Raw genomic sequence first — 18,254 nt, forward strand, 5'->3', positions numbered from 1 at the left:
TTTTTAGCACCTCTCCTGGCCAGGTCCTCCCTCAAATCTCTTTGCTCTCTGGTCTTTGAGTATGTCCCACTGGAGACCCACACAACAGCTCCAGCCTCTCCTGCTCTTCTGACTGTGTGAGGACATGAGTTTGGAGAATACCTGGACACATTCTTGTTCCTGTGGTCAACCCCTGAGTCCTTTGGGACATTCCCAGTGGGCTTGAACCCCTGTCCCTGCTGTGAATCACCAGTCTAAACCTTGTGCATCTCCAGGAAAAGCAAAAATGAAACAGGATAGAAATGGCTGGTAAAAAGAGGAGAAGTGAGACCACAGAGGATATCACAGGGGAACTACTAATTACTGAGCCGAACCAGCATCCAGCCAAGACATCCAACACCCAACTCAGACATGGATGGGGGCATCATACTTGTATTTTTGCCAGAGATGGGACTCCCACCACTCACACACTCTTGCTTGACAAAATCTGGAGCCAAGGGTGAGTTAGAAACAACTTTGCCTGAGCCTCTGAACAGTTTGGTTTTGACAAGAAAACCCAGACAGGAGAAGTTCAACAACAATTAGAGCAGAAATCATCTCCCCTGCAAGTGTCCAGGGCCAGGTTGGATGGGGATTGGAACAACCTGGTCTAGTGGAAAGTGTTCCTGCCCATGGGCAGGGGATGGAAACTGGCTTGTCTTTAAGGTCCCTCCCAACCCAAATTCTGTGATTCTGAAATTCAATGATCATCTACAAACAGGCAAAGGTTTATGGGGCTGCAAGGGTGACACAAGGCTGGTCATGAGTGAAGAGGAACTGCAGGAAGGCAAGTCCCACCACCACATAAAAATAAAGGGGCACTTGAAAGTCAAAGAAACCAAAGCGTCTACACCAAAATAAGGAAACCAGACTTTTTCTTTTTTCGTTTTTTTAAAAAAGATGCATCATCCAGTGTATTTTTTCAAGCTTGCTGGACATCATACTGAAGCACTGTAAAGCTGTCAGAGAAATTAGGTGGTTTTTCCTGTTGTCAACCAAAGCGTGCTTTTATGGAGTCAATTAGCCACAAATGATGAGCACACATCACTTGTCTGAGAACGAATTACAGTCCAACCCAATAAACATCACTCTCTTTGCTCATCGCCCCGATGAGGAGACTGTCGGAATTTCCTGCCCAACTGCAAAGGAGACTCCGTGTCCGTTCATGTTGGGTCCTGCAGGTGTCTCCTCCAAGGGCTGCAGTGCTACAGTGTGAGGGGAAAGGGGTCATTGGTGTCACTGCTCTGACGTGCAAACCTGGCCACGAGCTCAGGGTGTGAAATGCAATTACATCTGTGGGGAGAGTTCCTGCGAGCTGGGATGGTGTGAGAGCTTCGATCAACAGCAGAGCTGCCCTCATGCCACAGGGAAGTGCAGCCAATGTCGTCTTTACATCGTGTATTGTGTGCCCTCCACAGACCTTAGAGCCCTTTGTGAAGGTGGAGAGCCACAGTCTTATCAAGTTTTTAGGGTTTTTGGTTGGTTGGTTGGCTGGGAGGGTTTCTTCTCCTTTTTTTTTCTTTTTAATAACACATGGGGAAACTGAGGCACAGAAAGGTGGTGTGACTTGCCCACAGTTGGTAAACCTTGAACCCCCCCAGTCTTGCCCACGGCTTTTCAGCTCCCACCTGGGGCAGGGTGAGAAGGAAGGGCTGTTCCCCAGGGGATTCCCTCCACTTGTCCCCAGGGTGAGAAAGAAGGGCTGTTCCCCAGGGGGATGCCCTCCACTTGTTCCCAAGGTGAGGAGGAAGGGCTGTTCCCCAGGGGATTCCCTCCACCTGACCCCAAGGTGAGCAGAGCTGTGGCTCCACACAGGGTGAGAAGGAAGGGCTGTTCCCCAGGGGATTCCCTCCACTTGACCCCAAGGTGAGGAGAGCTGTGGCTCCTCCCTGGGTGAGAAGGAAGGGGTGTTCCCCAGGGGATTCCCTTCCCTTGACCCCAAGGTGAGGAGAGCTGTGGGTCCTCATGGGGCAAGGAGAAGGGTGGTCACTCCCAGCAGTGATGTCTGGCTGGGGTGGGGGGAACAAGGACACAAATGGTTTGTGCCAGCCCTGGGGGGGCAGGAGAAGTAAGGAAACCTGACATGGAGAGGCAGGAGTCGGTTGGTCAGGCACTGGGCGAGCGGCCACGGCTCTACAGGATGCACTCATGCCTCTCTGTGGCTTTCAGAGCCTCGTGCATGCTGGCGGCCGAGAGCCTCCTGTTGATGTTCCTGTACCTGCACCTCAGGAGGTTCCAGAAAGTAGTCCTCAAGTCCCTGTTGAAGAAGGCATAGATGAGGGGGTTGATGAGGGAGTTGGCGTAGCCCAGCCAGAGCAGAGTCCTCTCCAGCCGCAGGGGGATGCAGCTGCAGCGCACGCCGCACATGAAGGGCCGGGCCGTGGACATCAGGAAGAAGGGCAGCCAGCAGAACGTGAAGGCCCCCACGATAATCCCGAGGGTCCTGGCCGCCTTCTGCTCCCGCTTGAAGATGGAGATGTTCTTCCTGTCCTGCCGCAGCAGCTTGGAGAGCGTGGCGCACTCCTCCACCGCCTTGGTCCGCCTGGAGCTGTGGTGGCCGCGGCTGGAGGTCTCCAGGCAGTAGACTCCCTCCTCCTCATAGTGCTTGGGGAGGTTCATGAAGCGGTGCTTCTCGGCGCTATCCTTGGCCGCCTTGTAGATGCGGCTGTACATGACGAGCATCACGGCCATGGGGATGTAGAAGGCCACGCCTGTGGAGTACACGGTGTAGCCAAAGTCCTGGCTGATGAGGCACACCCGCTCCACTGTGACGTTCTGGGCCCAGCCAAACAGGGGAGGGAGGGTGATGGAGGCGGACAGGAGCCAAACGATGAAGACCATCTTGGCCATCAGCTTCCCATTCTGCCTCACTGGGTACGTCAGCGGCCGAGTGATGCCCAGGTACCTGCAGGAGGGGACGGGGCAGGGGGTTAGAAGGGTCCCAAGGTGTGAGCGCTGTTGGGTGGGTTTCATTCTTATCCAGCTGTTGATCATAGAATTGTAGAATGGATTGGGTTGGAAAAGACCTCCACGGTCATCAAGTCCAACCCTTGGGCCAACTCCAGTCCCTTTACCAGATCATGGCACTCAGTGCCATGGCCAAGCTCAGCTGAAAACCCTCCAGGGATGGGGAATCTACCCCCTCTCTGGGCAGCCCATTCCAATGCCTGAGCACTCTCTCTGCAAAGAAGTTTTTGCTGCTCTCCAACTTCAATTTCCCCTGGCAGAGCTTGAGCCCATCGTGCCCCCTTGTCCTGTTGCTGAGTGCCTGGGAGAAGAGACCAACCCCCACCTGGCCAGAACTTCCCTTCAGGGAGTTCCAGACAGTGCTGAGGTCACCTCTGAGCCTCCTCGTCTCCAGGCTAAACACCCCCAGCTCCCTCAGCCTCTCCCCACAGCACTTGTGCTCCAGTCCTTTCATCAAGATGCTCCATCACAGGAGAATTTTTGCCCTCAGAGGGGATAAGGAATTAATTCACCAAGGGAAAATGCTCGATTGCCTGAACACCCTGATTGAACTGTTCCCCACCACTTCCTTGCAACCATCCCATGGACAGAAATCATGGAATCACAGAATGGTTTGGATTGGAAGGGATCTTAAAAACTATCTCGTTCCATCCCCTGCCACGGGCAGGGACACCTTCCTCCAGACCAGTTTGCTCCAAGCCTTGTCCAGCCTGGCCTTGGACACTTCCAGGAATTAGGAGTCCACGACACTTAACTGTTGAGTGCAGTCCAAACTCCATGTTGTTCCCTGGGGAATGTAGTGCTTTAAAAACCCCTTAGTTTTCAGGAATAAAAATGCTTTTAAAAGCTTATTTTCCCAGCAGAACTGTTCTGTACAGAGAATATTCAACAACTTCCAGCCATGGCATGTAACTCACTCCAGACTGTTGCCCTTCCCAGGGAAACTCCCAGGAGCAGAGTGGGGGATACACAGATTAATGTACCAGGATACAACAGCACTGACTCCATATGAAATGAGTAGAACCAGAGCAACATTTAGTGAGAAGTGGGAAGGACAACACCCTGTTCTTATTGGTCCAGACAACGTGGGAACTCCAGAAAGAAATACAATCCACAGCTGAGATGCCCCTGAAGAGAGAGGGGAGTGATTTTGCCTTTGGGAAGCGTTAAGGATGTGCCTGAATGAGCCCTGCAAGCAAGGCTGGAGATGGGGCGATGGACTGTTCTGGGGGCAGCTCTGGGACCGTCAGACAGGAGACACTGAGGGGCTGGAGCATGTGCAGGGCAGGGAATGGAGCTGGGAAGGGGCTGGAGCAGCAGGAGTAGCTTAGGGAGCTGGGGGGGCTCAGCTGGTGAAAAGGAGGCTCAGGGGAGACCTTCTGGCTCTCTGCAAGTCCCTGAAAGTTGTTGACCTCCAGAGACCATGACAGTAGTGAGATAAACAGCTGGAACAACTGCTGAAGTGCTGCTGTCCAGCCCTCCCTTGAGAGTAAAATGAGGACAGCTCTGAGTAAGAGACCCCCCAAAAGCACGTGGTGACTCCCAGATTTACAAATCCTGGTGCCTGGGTGTCTTGGTTTGAGGTAAGCAACTGCCAACCCCCCCAAGCACAGAGAGAAAAGCCTCCCTCCTAACACCAGGGAAAGGGAGGAAAAGAGAGGGGAAAGAAAAAAAACACTTCAAACTGCATTTATACTAAATCTACATATATTTTTCACAGAAAGAAAGAGACAATTAGAAGAGAGTACAAATATACACTCACACAAGTCTGCAACAACAAGTTCCCCACCTCAACTTCTTAATGAACACACAAATTCTACTGTCCTAACTACACCTTACTTAAGAAGAAGCTTATTCCCCAGGGAGACAAACCCAAGCAGAAAGGAGAGACCCAGAACAACACATTTTACTTTCCTGAGGTACCCTGTGAGCCAGTGGTGGGCCTGGTCCTCTCCATCCCCCCTGGGACAGCATCGTGCGTCCTCCCAAGAGGAGGGCTGAGAAGCGACTGCCTTAACCACTCCCACACTGGTTCCTACTTCCCTGGAGATGATGTCGTAATGTGGTATGGAATACAAAATTACTGGCTAGAAGAGGTCAGCTGTTAGCTCCGCCCAGCTCAAGTCAGCTGACAGCTTCGGCCTAGTCCACACTTCAGAGCCCAAATCTAGGCCCACCTAGGTGAACCCATAACACTGGGGTCAGGAGTTGCCTTGTGAGCTTGGCTGAGAGGAGCTGGAGGCTCCATCCACCAGCAGCTCCTGGCTGTGCCACAGGGTGGGAGTTTGAACCATCCCCAGTTTTGATTTGGGTTGGTGTGGCTGAGAAATCATGTCAGCTCTTGGTCAGGGAAATTCCAACTGTAATCCAGTAAATCAGTGGGGAGTTGGCTGCTGTCAGCCAGTGTTCCCCCTGGAAAACATCTGCCTGCTCCTCAGTTCCACTCAGTGCAGCAAAAACCTTCAGCTGGTCACATGGATTTATGTTACAGCCTTTTGGATTCAAATCTCCTGCTGTCAGGAATTTGCAGGCATTTTTATGCAGGAGTACATCACCTCTTAATTGTCCTTGGATTAACTGGTGTCAGTCCAGAGGGGCAGTGGGAACAGCAGCTGTATGGGCACTTTTACCAGAAAGCTGTTCAAGGGAAGAACAAGCTTTTCTGCCAAGAAAAGAAAATTTCTGCAGAGAATTTTACCTCTGTTGTATCATTTCTTTTCCTGACAGTCAGTCTCATTGTAGGTGTTAGGAGATTGTCTCTTCACTGATAATTTCCCTTTTCCAGATCCTCCCCCAAAAATAGAAGATGGAAAAAAATATGAAAAAAAATCTAATTTCTCCTCCCTTCCTGACTGCTAAATCAATTCAGAACCCAAAGTGTTCTCCTCTGTCTCCCTGATAAAATGAATTTGAATTCATTCACTGAGTGAATTATTCTTTTCCTGGTTCCTCTGTATATTTTGGAGTTGCTCTTGGCCACAAGAACCAGCAAAACTCTCCATGACCATCTGTGTTCTTATCATGGAATGGTTTGGGTTGGAAAGGACCTTAAAGTTCATCCCATTCCACCCCTTGCCATGGGGAGGGACACTTTCCACTGTCCCAGGTTGCTCCAATCTGGCCTTGGACACTTCCAGGGATGGGGCAGCCACAGCTTCTCTGCCCAACCTGTTCCCTCCTGATCCATGGGGAGGAGACTGGGATGTTCTCCAGGCTGGGACAAAACCCTTCCCTGCTTCTTCAATTCCAACCTCACCACCCCAACCATGCCCTTCTGCACGCCCAAACCGAGCACTCTGCAAACCAAGAAGTGCTGTGCTGTGTGCTATCCATCCTTATGCCATTCCTGGCTTTCTTTGGAAGCCGAAACTCCAAGGAATTCACGCTCCAGCCAAGAGAAGGCGCAATGAGAGGATTTAAAGCGCAGGCAAAGCCGACCCGTCCCACCCGCGGGTGCCTCTCACTGTCACCGCAGGAGCAAACGGAGCTGTTGCGAGGCCTTTGCTTGTGACTTTGATGTGAGCAGGAAGAACCTCCAACCAGGCTGGTGTTTGTGGCAGAGCAGGAGCTGAGGTGGCTCTGACACGCAGTGACACTCAAATCGAACCCTCTCCCTTTGAGTCTCCTCCTTTCTGGGAGCTTTGCTGCCAGCCAAGTTCGATGCTAATCAGGTGACAAAAAGCCAATTCCCAGAGCAGCGGTTTGTGGGATTTGCAGGACCCCCCGCCGTGCTGAGCTGATTGTGGAGCTGCTCATTCCATGGGCAATAAACTCCTTCCACAGCCTGGTTCCTGTGGTTGTCTGGGCATTCCCAGCCCTGCTGTGGGGTGGGAGACCTGTCCCTGGCTGGGCTCCACCAGCAACAACATGGATGAGCCAGTTCAGGGAGTTTATTCTACACTCAGTGGGAATCATGGAATGGTTTGGGTTGGAAGGGGCCTTAAAGATCATCTAATTCCAGCCCCACTGCCATGAGAAGGGACACTTTCCACTATCCAAAGTTGCTTCAAGCCCTGTCCAACTTGGCCTGGGACACTCCCAGGGATGGGGCAGCCACAGCTCTGCCCAACCTGTGCCAGGGCCTGGCCACCCTCACAGCCAGGAATTCCTTCCCAATATCCCATCTTACCCTGCTCTCTGGCAGTGGGAAGAGACTCCCCCTTGTCCCGTCACTACAGTTCCTGATTTAGAGTCCCTGTCCAGTCTCCTTGTGGGCTCCCTTCAAATGTTGGATCCTGATGTCAGGGATTGGACAATAAAGCCAAACCAAACATCTCCAAGGTGCCCCTTTCCCCAACCTGCAGCTGGGAACTGGGAAAGGAGGAGCCCCCACTGGTGGGAACTGGGAAAAGATGAGGTTCCACTGCCATAGCAGGGGAACTGGGAAAGGATGAGCCTCCACTGGTGGGGAACTGGGAAAGGATGAGTCTCCACACTGGGAAAGGATGAGCCTCCACTGCCACAGACAGGGAACTGGGAAAGGATGAGCCTGCACTGCCAATGGTGGGAACTGGGAAAGCAGGAGCCTCCACTGTCACAGCTGGGAACTGGGAAAGGATGAGCCTCCACTGGTGGGAACTGGGAAAGAATGAGCTTCCACTGCTATAGCTGGGGAACTGGGAAAGGATGGACCTCCACTGGTGGGGAACTCAGAAAGGATGAGCCTCCACTGCCACTGGTGGGAACTGGGAAAGGAGGAGCCTCCACTGCCACAGACAGGGAACTGGGAAAGGATGAGCTTCCACTGCCACAGCAGAACTGGGAAAGGATGAGCCTCCACTGCCACTGGTCAGAACTGGGAAAGGATGAGTCTCCACACGGGGAAAGGATGAGCCTGCACTGCCACAGCTGGGAATTGGGAAAGGAGGAGCCTCCACTGTCACAGGCTGACAGAGGATAAATGAGCCCAGAATTCAACTTTCCCTGGCCACACTGGTTTACCACAATTCCATGCCTCCTCTGTGGCCAAATTTAAGCTCTTTCCCTGATTTCCAAGCTGATGCCATGCCTGCCCCATCCTGCTGAGGGAGAGAAGGATGCAGGTACTGCTGTAGCTACATCTGCCTGTGCCATAAGTCAGAAGTGGTGGGAGCATCCCAGGGATCCATCCCAGATACTGAGCAGGGATTTACTCAGCCTGGGACACGTCCACATGAAGGATGTGGGAAAGGCAATCCAGCAAAATGCTGTGCAGGTTTCATCCCACTGGCTTTTGGGAGGAGTCCTTTTACTGAGGATGATCCCAATTTGGAGCATATAATCTGATTTTGGGTGGAAAATACTTGCCAGGGAGATGGGAGAGCCCCAGCAGGGCTGCCTGAGAAATGGATGGAGGCTGTTTTCTCCACCAGGAAAACCAGGAGTGATATGTGGGGTTTGGGGAGCTCTTTCAGTCAGCTGCTTGGCATTTTTATGGAGAGTTTCATCAAAAGCTGAGCAGCCAAAGAGGGTGGGTTTTTTGTTGGTTTGTGTTTGGTTTGTGGGATTAAAGAATCTGTAACATTGGCATGCTTTTACATAAGAAAAATGTAAGAGGAAGATGGATGTTTCCAGCATTTTTCCCTTTTGATTTCAAAGGAAATCAATCAAATCTCGCTTCAGACAAGACTGCATCTACCAGCCTCAATGGAGAGGCTTTTAGGAAGAGCTCTGCATTAATAATCAATAATAGCAGCCTACCTTTTAATAGTACTCATCATCTTGGACAAATCAAGTCTCTTTTCTCTCTAAGCTAAGCAAAATATGAGGACACTTCAGCCATCAATAAAAACACAACCTCCTTTTTGGCAGAACAGGCCTGACAGTGCTGACCAAGTTGGCACTCAGGGCAGAACTAGAGGAGATATTTGAATCTTTGAGAAGCACCAGGGCCTTTCCTCCTCTTCCTTGCAGGGCAGGAGGAGCAGGGCAGATTTTCTTTAATGCCTCATTGAGATAAAAACCATTCAATCTCTCCTGGTTTTTCAGGGTGTCTGCAAACTCGGCTTTCCTTGTGCTGTGGCTTTGTGGTTGTACCAGCACAGAGGGAGGGCTGTTTTTGGAGATGTTGCCATCAAAAGTTAAACCAAAAATCCTGCTCATCCCAGGTTCAGGGGGAGGTGGAGATCCAGGTGTGATCCTGGATCCTCAGTTCCCCTGTGGAAGCAGTGAAGGTGTTGGGTTGATGTGGAGCAACAGGATGCTCGAGGTGCTGCCCTGGCATAATTCCCACAACTCAAAGCCCATTCCCGAGGATCCTTGAGGCAGAAAGCAGCAGGACAGCACCCCAGCCTTCTCCTCCTCTTCTGTGCACCAAGGGACATCCCAATTACTCCCATTCCCTCCTCAAGCCCCATCATGGACAGAGCCCACTGGCCCTTTGGCACTTGCAGCCTTCCCTTTTCCCACCCAGAGCAGGGGTGGGCACGGCTGGAAGGACTGGCCACCCCTTCCCTCTGCCCAAATCACAATCTTTGCTGGTTTCCTCTTTTCCCAGCTGGAAACACACCTTGGGCAAATGCCTTCTGACCTCTCAACTTCCCCATCAGGGGAAGATGAGGTTCTGGGAGCAAACAGCAAACCCAGTGTTGTTCCTGTGCCAACACACCCCAAGGACAAACCCGTGCCAGAACGTTCAGGCTCTGGGGCAGCCTCATGACACAGGATTTTCCTCCCTCACCCCTCTGAGAGGTCTGAAGCAACCTGTTCCCTCCATCATTTCCTTTGCTGTGGCTCCCTGTTCCCCTTGGACATCCCAAAAAAGGAAGGTGGGGTTTGCCTGGCAGAGGTGCAGCAGGGATGGGGAGGTGTTTGGGAGCAGGGTGAGGTTGGCACAGATCTTGGCTCCCAGTTTACAGGGATCCACCTTGGCTGCACGAGCTGTGGGTGCAGCTCAGAGCAGCCACGGGGCTCTTCCCATGGAATCCAAGATGTAACTCCTGCCCATCCTACACGGAGCAGTTCCCTCCCTGCTGCCTTTCCCTGCTGCCCTCAGCACCCAGCAGGAATCAGCCTTGGCATGAGTGGTGTCCACACTCCCCCACAAACCTCCTGCCAGGTCCCAGCTTAGCAGGGAAAGACAAACTGACACCAACCCTGGGCACGGTGTCCTTGGAGAGGGATCTGCACACAGGAATAGTGACACTGGGCAGGGGAGGTATGATGGATGAGTGGAATCAGTCACAAGGATTTGGGGGAAAGAGCTGTCCTGTTTGTCTGTGTGTTTGGAAGAGTCTTTCTGCAAGGGATGGGATGGCAGGGGATTGGTTGGTTGGGAAGGGAAGGGGGAGAGGAAGTAAATGGGAAGGAAAGAAGGAGGGAAGGGGAAGGGGAAGGGGAAGGGGAAGGGGAAGGGGAAGGGGAAGGGGAAGGGGAAGGGGAAGGGGAAGGGGAAGGGGAAGGGGAAGGGGAAGGGGAAGGGGAAGGGGAAGGGGAGGTTTGGGAAGGTCTGGGAAGGGAAGGTTTGGGAAGGTCTGGGAAGGTCTGGGAAGGTCTGGGAAGGTCTGGGAAGGGAAGGGAAGGGAAGGGAAGGGAAGGGAAGGGAAGGGAAGGGAAGGGAAGGGAAGGGAAGGGAAGGGAAGGGAAGGAAAAGGAAAAGGAAAAGGAAAAGGAAAAGGAAAAGGAAAAGGAAAAGGAAAAGGAAAAGGAAAAGGAAAAGGAAAAGGAAAAGGAAAAGGAAAAGGAAAAGGAAAAGGAAAAGAAAATGCATGCATTGAGCTAAACCAATGGTTTTGGAGACTTGGGATGGAGTGGGAAAGGAGATGCTGACATCCTTAGCCAAGGGAAAGGGGAAGGAAGGGAAGGTTTGGGAAGACAAGGCAAGGGAAGGGGAAGTGACATTTTTAAAGCAATGTGATTATTGTGTAGCTGCTTCCCTGCTCCTCACCCAAAAGGAGGAAGCATTAACATATTTCATTCCTGCATTTAATCTCTTCCCTCCAACAGTCAGGCTTCTGTCAGCTCAGAATGCAGCAGCTTTTTTTACCCAACAGGCTTTTTATGAAAATAAAACAAGTTCAGCAGAAGAGCTGGACCTTGCCTGTAGCCTGGAAAGAGTTTTTTCTCCAACCAGCAGCTCTGAGCAGCTCAGGGTGGAGCAAAGGGCTCACAGGGCAGCAGTGCCTGCTGTCAGTGAGGGCTCCAGAGCAGGACTGGCTCCTGGTTTGCTGGGGGGTAACATCAAGAAGCAGCAGCAGGAGGATTTTCACTGTCCTTTCTGCTTTGTCACCCACTCTCACACCTGGGGAGGTGACCAGGGAGGTGCCACAGCTGAAAGACCATCTTGTCAGATGTGTCCCCTCCCTGAGCTGCTGCTCACAAACCAGCCCAGCTCAGCAGAGCCAGATAAACCCAAGCTGACCCCCTGACAAAGCCAGCCCACGTCAGACCTGGCCCCCCAGCTTGTCAGCACCGTGTCCCTAATGACGCAGGCTGGGCTGCTATAATTAGACCCAGAAGGTGCTGACTTGTCCAAGCCTTGCCAGTTTGCCAGGCAGGCTTAGCCTTTCCCTCCCAGCCCCAGGTGTGGGAGTGGAAGCCAGAAAATCCTCACACTCACTGGGCTAAACCAGCAGGGCTGGGATGGGGTGGGGGGAGTTGCTGACACCCTTGGACAAAGCACAAGTCCAGGGAGCGGCAAAGCATCCCATAGGAGTGGCTCCAGAACTCTGTAACCTGGATTTTCAAAGTGCGTCTTGGGTGGGTTCTTTTTAATTTCTTGAATAGTTTTCTGGTCTATGGAGAAGGTCAGGTGGGTGTATCCTACAGGTGCTGTTCCTCAAGGCAAGGGGGAAAAACATGAAGCAGCTGCCCAAAGAGGGAAGACTAAGGAAGTAACTTAGGGAAATTACTTGAGAAAGCACCCTGAGCCCAGCTCTTCCAAAGGCCCTGAGGCACCGAATTCCTACAGAAAGCCACTTGGAAAACCCCCACAAAAGGGACTGGAGCACAAGTGCTGTGGGGAGAGGCTGAGGGAGCTGGGGGTGTTTAGCCTGGAGAAGAGGAGGCTCAGAGGTGACCTCAGCACTGTCTGGAACTCCCTGAAGGGAAGTTCTGGCCAGGTGGGGGTTGGTCTCTTCTCCCAGGCACTCAGCAACAGGGGCACGATGGGCTCAAGCTCTGCCAGGGGAAATTGAAGTTGGAGAGCAGCAAAAACTTCTTTGCAGAGAGAGTGCTCAGGCATTGGAATGGGCTGCCCAGAGAGGGGGTGGATTCCCCATCCCTGGAGGTTTTTCAGCTGAGCTTGGCCGTGGCACTGAGTGCCATGATCTGGTAAAGGGACTGGAGTTGGACCAAGGGTTGGACTTGATGATCTGGGAGGTCTTTTCCAACCCAATCCATTCTATGATTCTATGAAGAGCACTGATCCAACCAGGAACATGATTCTGGTGGCCCTCAAGCTCCTGAAACACCCTTTTCTTGGAGCCCACCCAGCGGGTGCTTCGCCCTCCCTTACCTGTCCACGCTGATGATGCACAAGGTCATGATGGAGGCCGTGCAGCACATAACGTCCATGGCGATGAACACGTTGCAGAAAACCTTCCCAAAGAGCCACTCTCCCCCCACCAGGTCCGTGATGGTGACAAAGGGCATGACGGCAAAAGCCACCGACAGGTCAGCGGCCGCCAGGGACACCACCAGGTAGTTGGAGGGCTGCCGGAGCTTCTTGACGATGCACACGGAGATGATGACGAGCCCGTTGCCGGCAATGGTCATGAGGATGATGATGGAGAGCACGGCCCCGATGACGATCTTCTCGGTGTCCCCATAGAGCAGGATCTCCTCGCCGCAGTCTGTGGCGTTGGTGAGGTTGGAGGGCGGCAGGTCCAGCTCGGCTGGGGGTTCCTCAGTCATGAATGGATTCGGGAGCGACTCCCGAGCCGGGGGCTGCTGCTCTGCGCTCTCCACGAAGAGCAGGTGGTGCTCCAGGAACCTCCTGGGGCTGGCCCTCAGCAGCATGCTCCGAGCTCACCGGCACCAGCTGTCCCCCAGCAGCGACACCTCCAGCGACAAACCAGAGCATTTTGTCACAAACGGGCTGAGGAAATAAAACAGTCTCTCCCCCACCTCGTTCCCCCGCCACCCTCCACCCGCCGCAGCTCCTGCCTCCCAAAGCTGCGGCTGCATCTCACGTGCTCAGCAAGGAGCCGCTTCCCGAGTGTCCTCAAAAACGCACAGTTCGCTGGGTGGGGGATGCTCGGAAAAAGCTTCTCGCCACTTTTAAAGGGGCACGAGCTGCCTTGCAGCGTCTCCCTGGTCATCCGTGGGCTTTTCCCGGAGACGCAACGGCAGGAGCTGCCCGCGGGTTGTGTGTCACTGCCGAGCTGTGCTGCTGGGCTTGCACTTCTCCTCTGCATCCATACATTGAATCCCAGGCAACCACATGCACGCTCTCCCGTGTGGATATCGGAGGGAATGCGACAGCACAAGTCACAGCCACAAATGCCACCACACACACACCCCCACACACCCCACCGGCTGCATCTCCCGCGGGTGCCACGCACAAACTTCAACGCCGGGACTGCGAATCCACGTGGGCACGTGGCATGGAATGGCCCCACGGAACCTTCCGAGGCCACGGGAGCGCCGTGCGGAGCTGCGGAGCGCGGTGGGAGCGGATCCGTCACACGCAGCACCGCCAGAGTACCGCGCACGATCGGCATCCCAGCTCGTTCCCGGAGCCCCAGCATCGCCACCCTACACACAGCAGGGACACACGGAGAGCAGCTCCCACCGCCGCGAATCCACCGCTGGAAGTGTTTCCCAGCCATCCGCAAGGAAACTTCAGGGCAGGGCTCACCCCCGTGTAGGGCTGCGAGCATCATGCACAACCTTCATCCTCTTTTTTTTTTTTTTTTTCAAACCCCATTTTCCCCTTGAAGTTTTTCTTCAATCAAAGCCGGATTAAAATACCCTTCTGCCCTTTGCATCCCCGCCCGGCTGGGACGATAGGGGTCCCAGAGTTACCTGTGCCAAGGGGGTGAGACATCCTCCAGGCGAGCCCCTGCGAGCTCCGGGCAGGCGAGAACGCAAAGAGCCACCCCCGGAGCATCGTTCTCCCCTCCCCGCCTCGCCGGTCCCTCCTACCGCCCTCCCCTCGCCTCTCCCGGGCAGGAACCCAGATGGTCCCTTGGCTCCCTCTGAGCCCCAGGGAGGAGCAAAGAGCGGGGAGGGGGGTCCAGAATGGATCCTGCGGCGATGGGAGGGAGAGGGGGGGGAAGTGTGTGATGATCTGGAAGTTGAGAAGATGCCTTTGAAGGCGACGAGGCAGAAGCAGCCTGGATCTCAGCAAGGGGGGAGTACAGGGATACAGGGATACAGGGATACTTGGAAAGGCTATTTCCAGAGCACATTCCTTAAAAATTACTTTACAGGAGAGGGTCTCTTTCTCCATTCCATGCGTTTCCCCACCCCTCCTGCTTGTAACAGGTCCCGCATTCATTCAGCTCCGCGCTGAACAGCAGCAAACAGACAGGGAGAGAGAGGCAGATCCCTGAAGGAGTGGCAGATCCTTAAAGATGAGCCATTCCCTTATCCTGGGAACATCGAAACAAGGACTATAAACAAACCAGGCAAGAACATTTAAAGATCCACGTCCACTTCCCTCTCTACCAAAGGTTTCACGGGCACTTCGGAGCTGGGATCATTCCCGTGCTCCAACCCAGGGCACCAGACAGGCGCTGTTTACTCCTCCTGGGGTGAAAGATGAGGAACAGAAACATCCCCTGCACTGGTTTCTCCCAAGGGCAGTTCCCTTGGGAGTGTCCCAGGGGGTATGGTCGGTGCGGGGTTTCTCCCCTTGGCCCATCCTGCACCCCTTGGGATGGTGGGGAGGTGCAAGGAGACAGCTCCGGAGCTGTTTGCAGGCTCAGCACTCCAGGAACAAATGGGAATCTCATCCCTGGTGCCACCGGCTCCCTCGCCCATCCCATGGCTGTACACACCCCCTGGCACCCTTCAGCTCTCCCGGGGTGGGCGTGGAGGGCCAATGATGGGATGAACACCTTTAAATCTCTACCAAGCACCGCATCCCTCCGGTCAGAGCCGGCACCATCCCTGCGCGATTTTTGGGACAGATGTTCCCGGGGAAAGGTCCAGGTGCAAGGAAAGCGCCAGTGAGCTAAACCAGGGCTGTTCAGGCTGTGCTTAACGCCGGGGTTCCTCCTTTGCTGCTCGAGCCTCGCAGCGTGTGTGGGAGGCTGGCGAAAATAGCTTCCTCACCAGGGCAGGGCATGCTGGAGCGCCGGGATTTATTTTTTTCCCCTTTTTTCTTTACAGGTGGAATTTTTTCCAGCCCCTCGAGAGCAGTGACGTGTCAAGGTGGGATGGGACTGATGCCAACCTGCAAACCCCAGTCCCTGCACGATCTGGGGACCGGGAGCTGCCTCGGTGGCCGGTCTGAAATCACTGATGTTTGGCAGAGAAATACATCCCATATTTCCAAGGAGAGAAGGGGAGCTGCAGAACTCCCTGCGGCAGGAATGAATGAAGGATTCTGCAGTCTCAAACTCCAGACAAATTCACCCAAGAAGAAAACCACCCCCTAAGGACCAGCTCAGACAGCCTGTGGCCAGATTGCTGGAGAAATTCAGGAAAACCATCTGAACTCGAGCTGCAAACTCCTTCCCTGCTTCCACCCGTGGGAGAGGGGATAGCAGGAATACCAGGTGGGGTTTTTCTTGCTTCCTGGAGGGGACTTTGGGAGAACAACACAGCAAACAGTTCCTGTGCATGAGTGAGGACACACAGAGAGGGATTGTTTCCTCTCAAGGCACTGCTGGGAAGCAGCTGGATGACAAACAGCAGTCGAGTTCATCTTCTGACAGAGAGGGAGGAAGGAGAGAAGGTGCTCATGGAGGTGATGAACTTCATGGACCTTTGCTCTGCCCTTCCGGGACCTGTGGCAGAGCCTGAAAATCCTGCAAGAGCTCCAGGGAGCAGCATTAACCTCCCTGTCCCCCATCCCAGCCCTGTTTCTGTAGGATACAACCCATGGCTTCTCCCTTTCAAACCTCCTGGGGGTCTGGGGACTCCAGAGGAGACGTTTTCCCACCTTTCCAGAGGAATGAGCTGCTCTCATAACTTGGGGAGCAACAGAATTCCTGTAAAAGCCAGGGCAGAAAGTCACTGCCAGCTCATGGGACACGCTCTGAGCTGTCAGAGGGCACATTCTCTGCACGGGTGGATTTTTGGGAGGACAGAAGGGAAAATGCCAATTTTTATGTAAAGAAAGAATTGAAATAATAACTGTTCTTCTGGCTAAAACTCTTAGTGTAGCATTTCTGCAGCCTCAGGCTGTGGTGACCTTGCTGAGACACTTGTTTCTGGGGTGCTGGGAAGCACTAATTGCATTTCATGGCAATTAGGGAAGGAAATGGCCAGCGAGCCTCAGCTCAGCCACCACCTGCAGCTTTCTTCCTCTGCCTGAGAAGGCAGCACAGATTTGGGAGGGGCAGGGATGCTGCTGGAGTCTGAGGGATGAACCCCAAGGAAAACTGTCCTCCAAAACAAAGCTGAGAAGCAGAAGGCACAAAACAATCCAAAAGTTTCCCCTTCATCTGCAGCAGGGGAGAGGTGAACAAAGTCCTCCCACCGTTTCCTGAAGGCAGTGCCCACACACATTAATCCATTTTCATGTACAAATGACCATAAAGTGGCTGGTTTATTAACAATTAATTGTTAATATTACGCCCTATTAACTCTAATGGTGAGGTAATAGGCAGAGTTATTAATATGCAAATTTTGAGCAATCTCATTAACTCCAAGGCCATCACCCTCTCGGTGTCTCCAGGACCAGCATCCCAAAACAATCTCTGCACACAGAGGGTGACATTTTTCCCTCACAGAGGCAGAACCTGCCCAGATGGGTAAAATTAACCACTGGAGACCATCAGCTTTCAAGGAGCATCTCTAAGGATGAGAGAAGTTTGGGATGAACTGGATTGGGGTATCCAAACCCTCTCAGATCTGGAAAAAGAGGAGCTCAGCTCACTGTGCAGGTGCCACAGTGCTCCTCCCATGGCTGTGGTGTCTTAATTGGAGGGAAGACCAAAATGTTTACCAAGAAAACAGAGGAGAGGATTCCTCCTCAATAATCACATCACTCCTTATTAAATGTAAGAAAAAGGAACTTTAATTAGAAAATGGATATAAGAAGGAAAACTGTTCTTAACTTATATATATATTTATATGTAGATAGAGATATAACTGTAAATAGACCAGATCAAACTTCTCTCCCAGCACCAAAGGTAAAAATAAAAGAGAACAACCCCAAAACTGTGGATTCCTCCTGGAGCAGTTCTATTTATGGACAGTGTCAGTGTCCCACCTGGGCTGGCTGTGAGGTGAATTCTCAGTCTTTTCCCAGCGAGGCAGAGACAAGGAGTGGACACTCACCTGGTGCAGGATGGAGCCTTTTTCTTGGAGGAAAAGCAGACTCTCTCTCTCTCTCTCTCTCTCTCTCTCTCTCTCTCTCTCTCTCCCTTGTCCTTTGTTCAAAAAGAAGGAAAAGCTGGGAATGGATGAATGGTGATAATTCCCAGGAATCTCCTTGCAGTCTAAGTCAGTTCCCAGGAAGAAAAAAAAGGTCTGCAGCGTGTCCTGAAGCAGCCGTGACTCTCCTCTCTTCTCTCTCTCTCTCTCTGAAGCTCAGGGTGCCCAGAGATGGAGAGGGAAAAGCAAAGAGTAGAGACAGAAGAAAGAGCTCTCACCAGCCAGCAGTGGCTCCTTTTCTGCAGCTGCCTCAAAAAAGCCCAAAAGTCAAACCAGCACACAGGGAAAAGGAAAAAAACCCAAACCTCTCCCCACTCCCAGGTGCTGGGGTTCTGTTTCTCACCTCCACCCCACCATTCTGCTGGAATCTGAAAGTCATCAGCCATCTTTTGTCCTCAGTCCCAGCACTGCAAGCCCAAACCTTTGTGTTGGTAGGGTGAGAAAAATTCTCTGAGGGCGCTCCTTCCAACACCACCTTCCTGTGTTTGAAACTGTAACATGTGGTCAGGAATGAGGATGGACAAGGTGTTTCAGTGACCCCAACTGCCCCAAACATCACCTTGTTCTCCATGGGCATTCCCTGCCTTCCCTCTGAGGCTCCCCTGCTTCCAAAGACAGTCCCATCTCCTCTGAGGTGTCCCCCAGACAGCACCACCTCAGAGAGGGGGGAATGTGGTGCCCAAGACAGGGTTGGGTGTCCCAGACATGGACCTCTTGCCTTGGGGTCCAGCCCAGGGTGGCCAGTCTCCTTCCCTTGGGATGTGGGTTGGGAATGTGGTGCCCAAGATGGGGTTTGGTGT

General features: G+C 53.0%; 1 protein-coding gene across 1 annotated transcript; it reads right to left on the reverse strand.

Moving 5' to 3' along the window:
• Nucleotides 1-926: 926 nt before the first annotated feature.
• Nucleotides 927-14,019, reverse strand: LOC139672638 (5-hydroxytryptamine receptor 7-like). Its single transcript, XM_071557074.1, has 3 exons — nt 13,930-14,019; nt 12,419-12,963; nt 927-2,923 (listed from the first exon to the last, which is right to left on the reverse strand). The coding sequence occupies exons 2-3, from the start codon at nt 12,919-12,921 to the stop codon at nt 2,152-2,154; spliced, it is 1,275 nt and encodes a 424-aa protein (XP_071413175.1). The 5' UTR covers nt 12,922-12,963; nt 13,930-14,019; the 3' UTR covers nt 927-2,151.
• Nucleotides 14,020-18,254: the final 4,235 nt, after the last annotated feature.

The sequence above is a fragment of the Pithys albifrons genome, chromosome 5 (assembly GCF_047495875.1).
Source record: "Pithys albifrons albifrons isolate INPA30051 chromosome 5, PitAlb_v1, whole genome shotgun sequence".
In the NCBI taxonomy this organism is placed as follows: domain Eukaryota; kingdom Metazoa; phylum Chordata; class Aves; order Passeriformes; family Thamnophilidae; genus Pithys; species Pithys albifrons.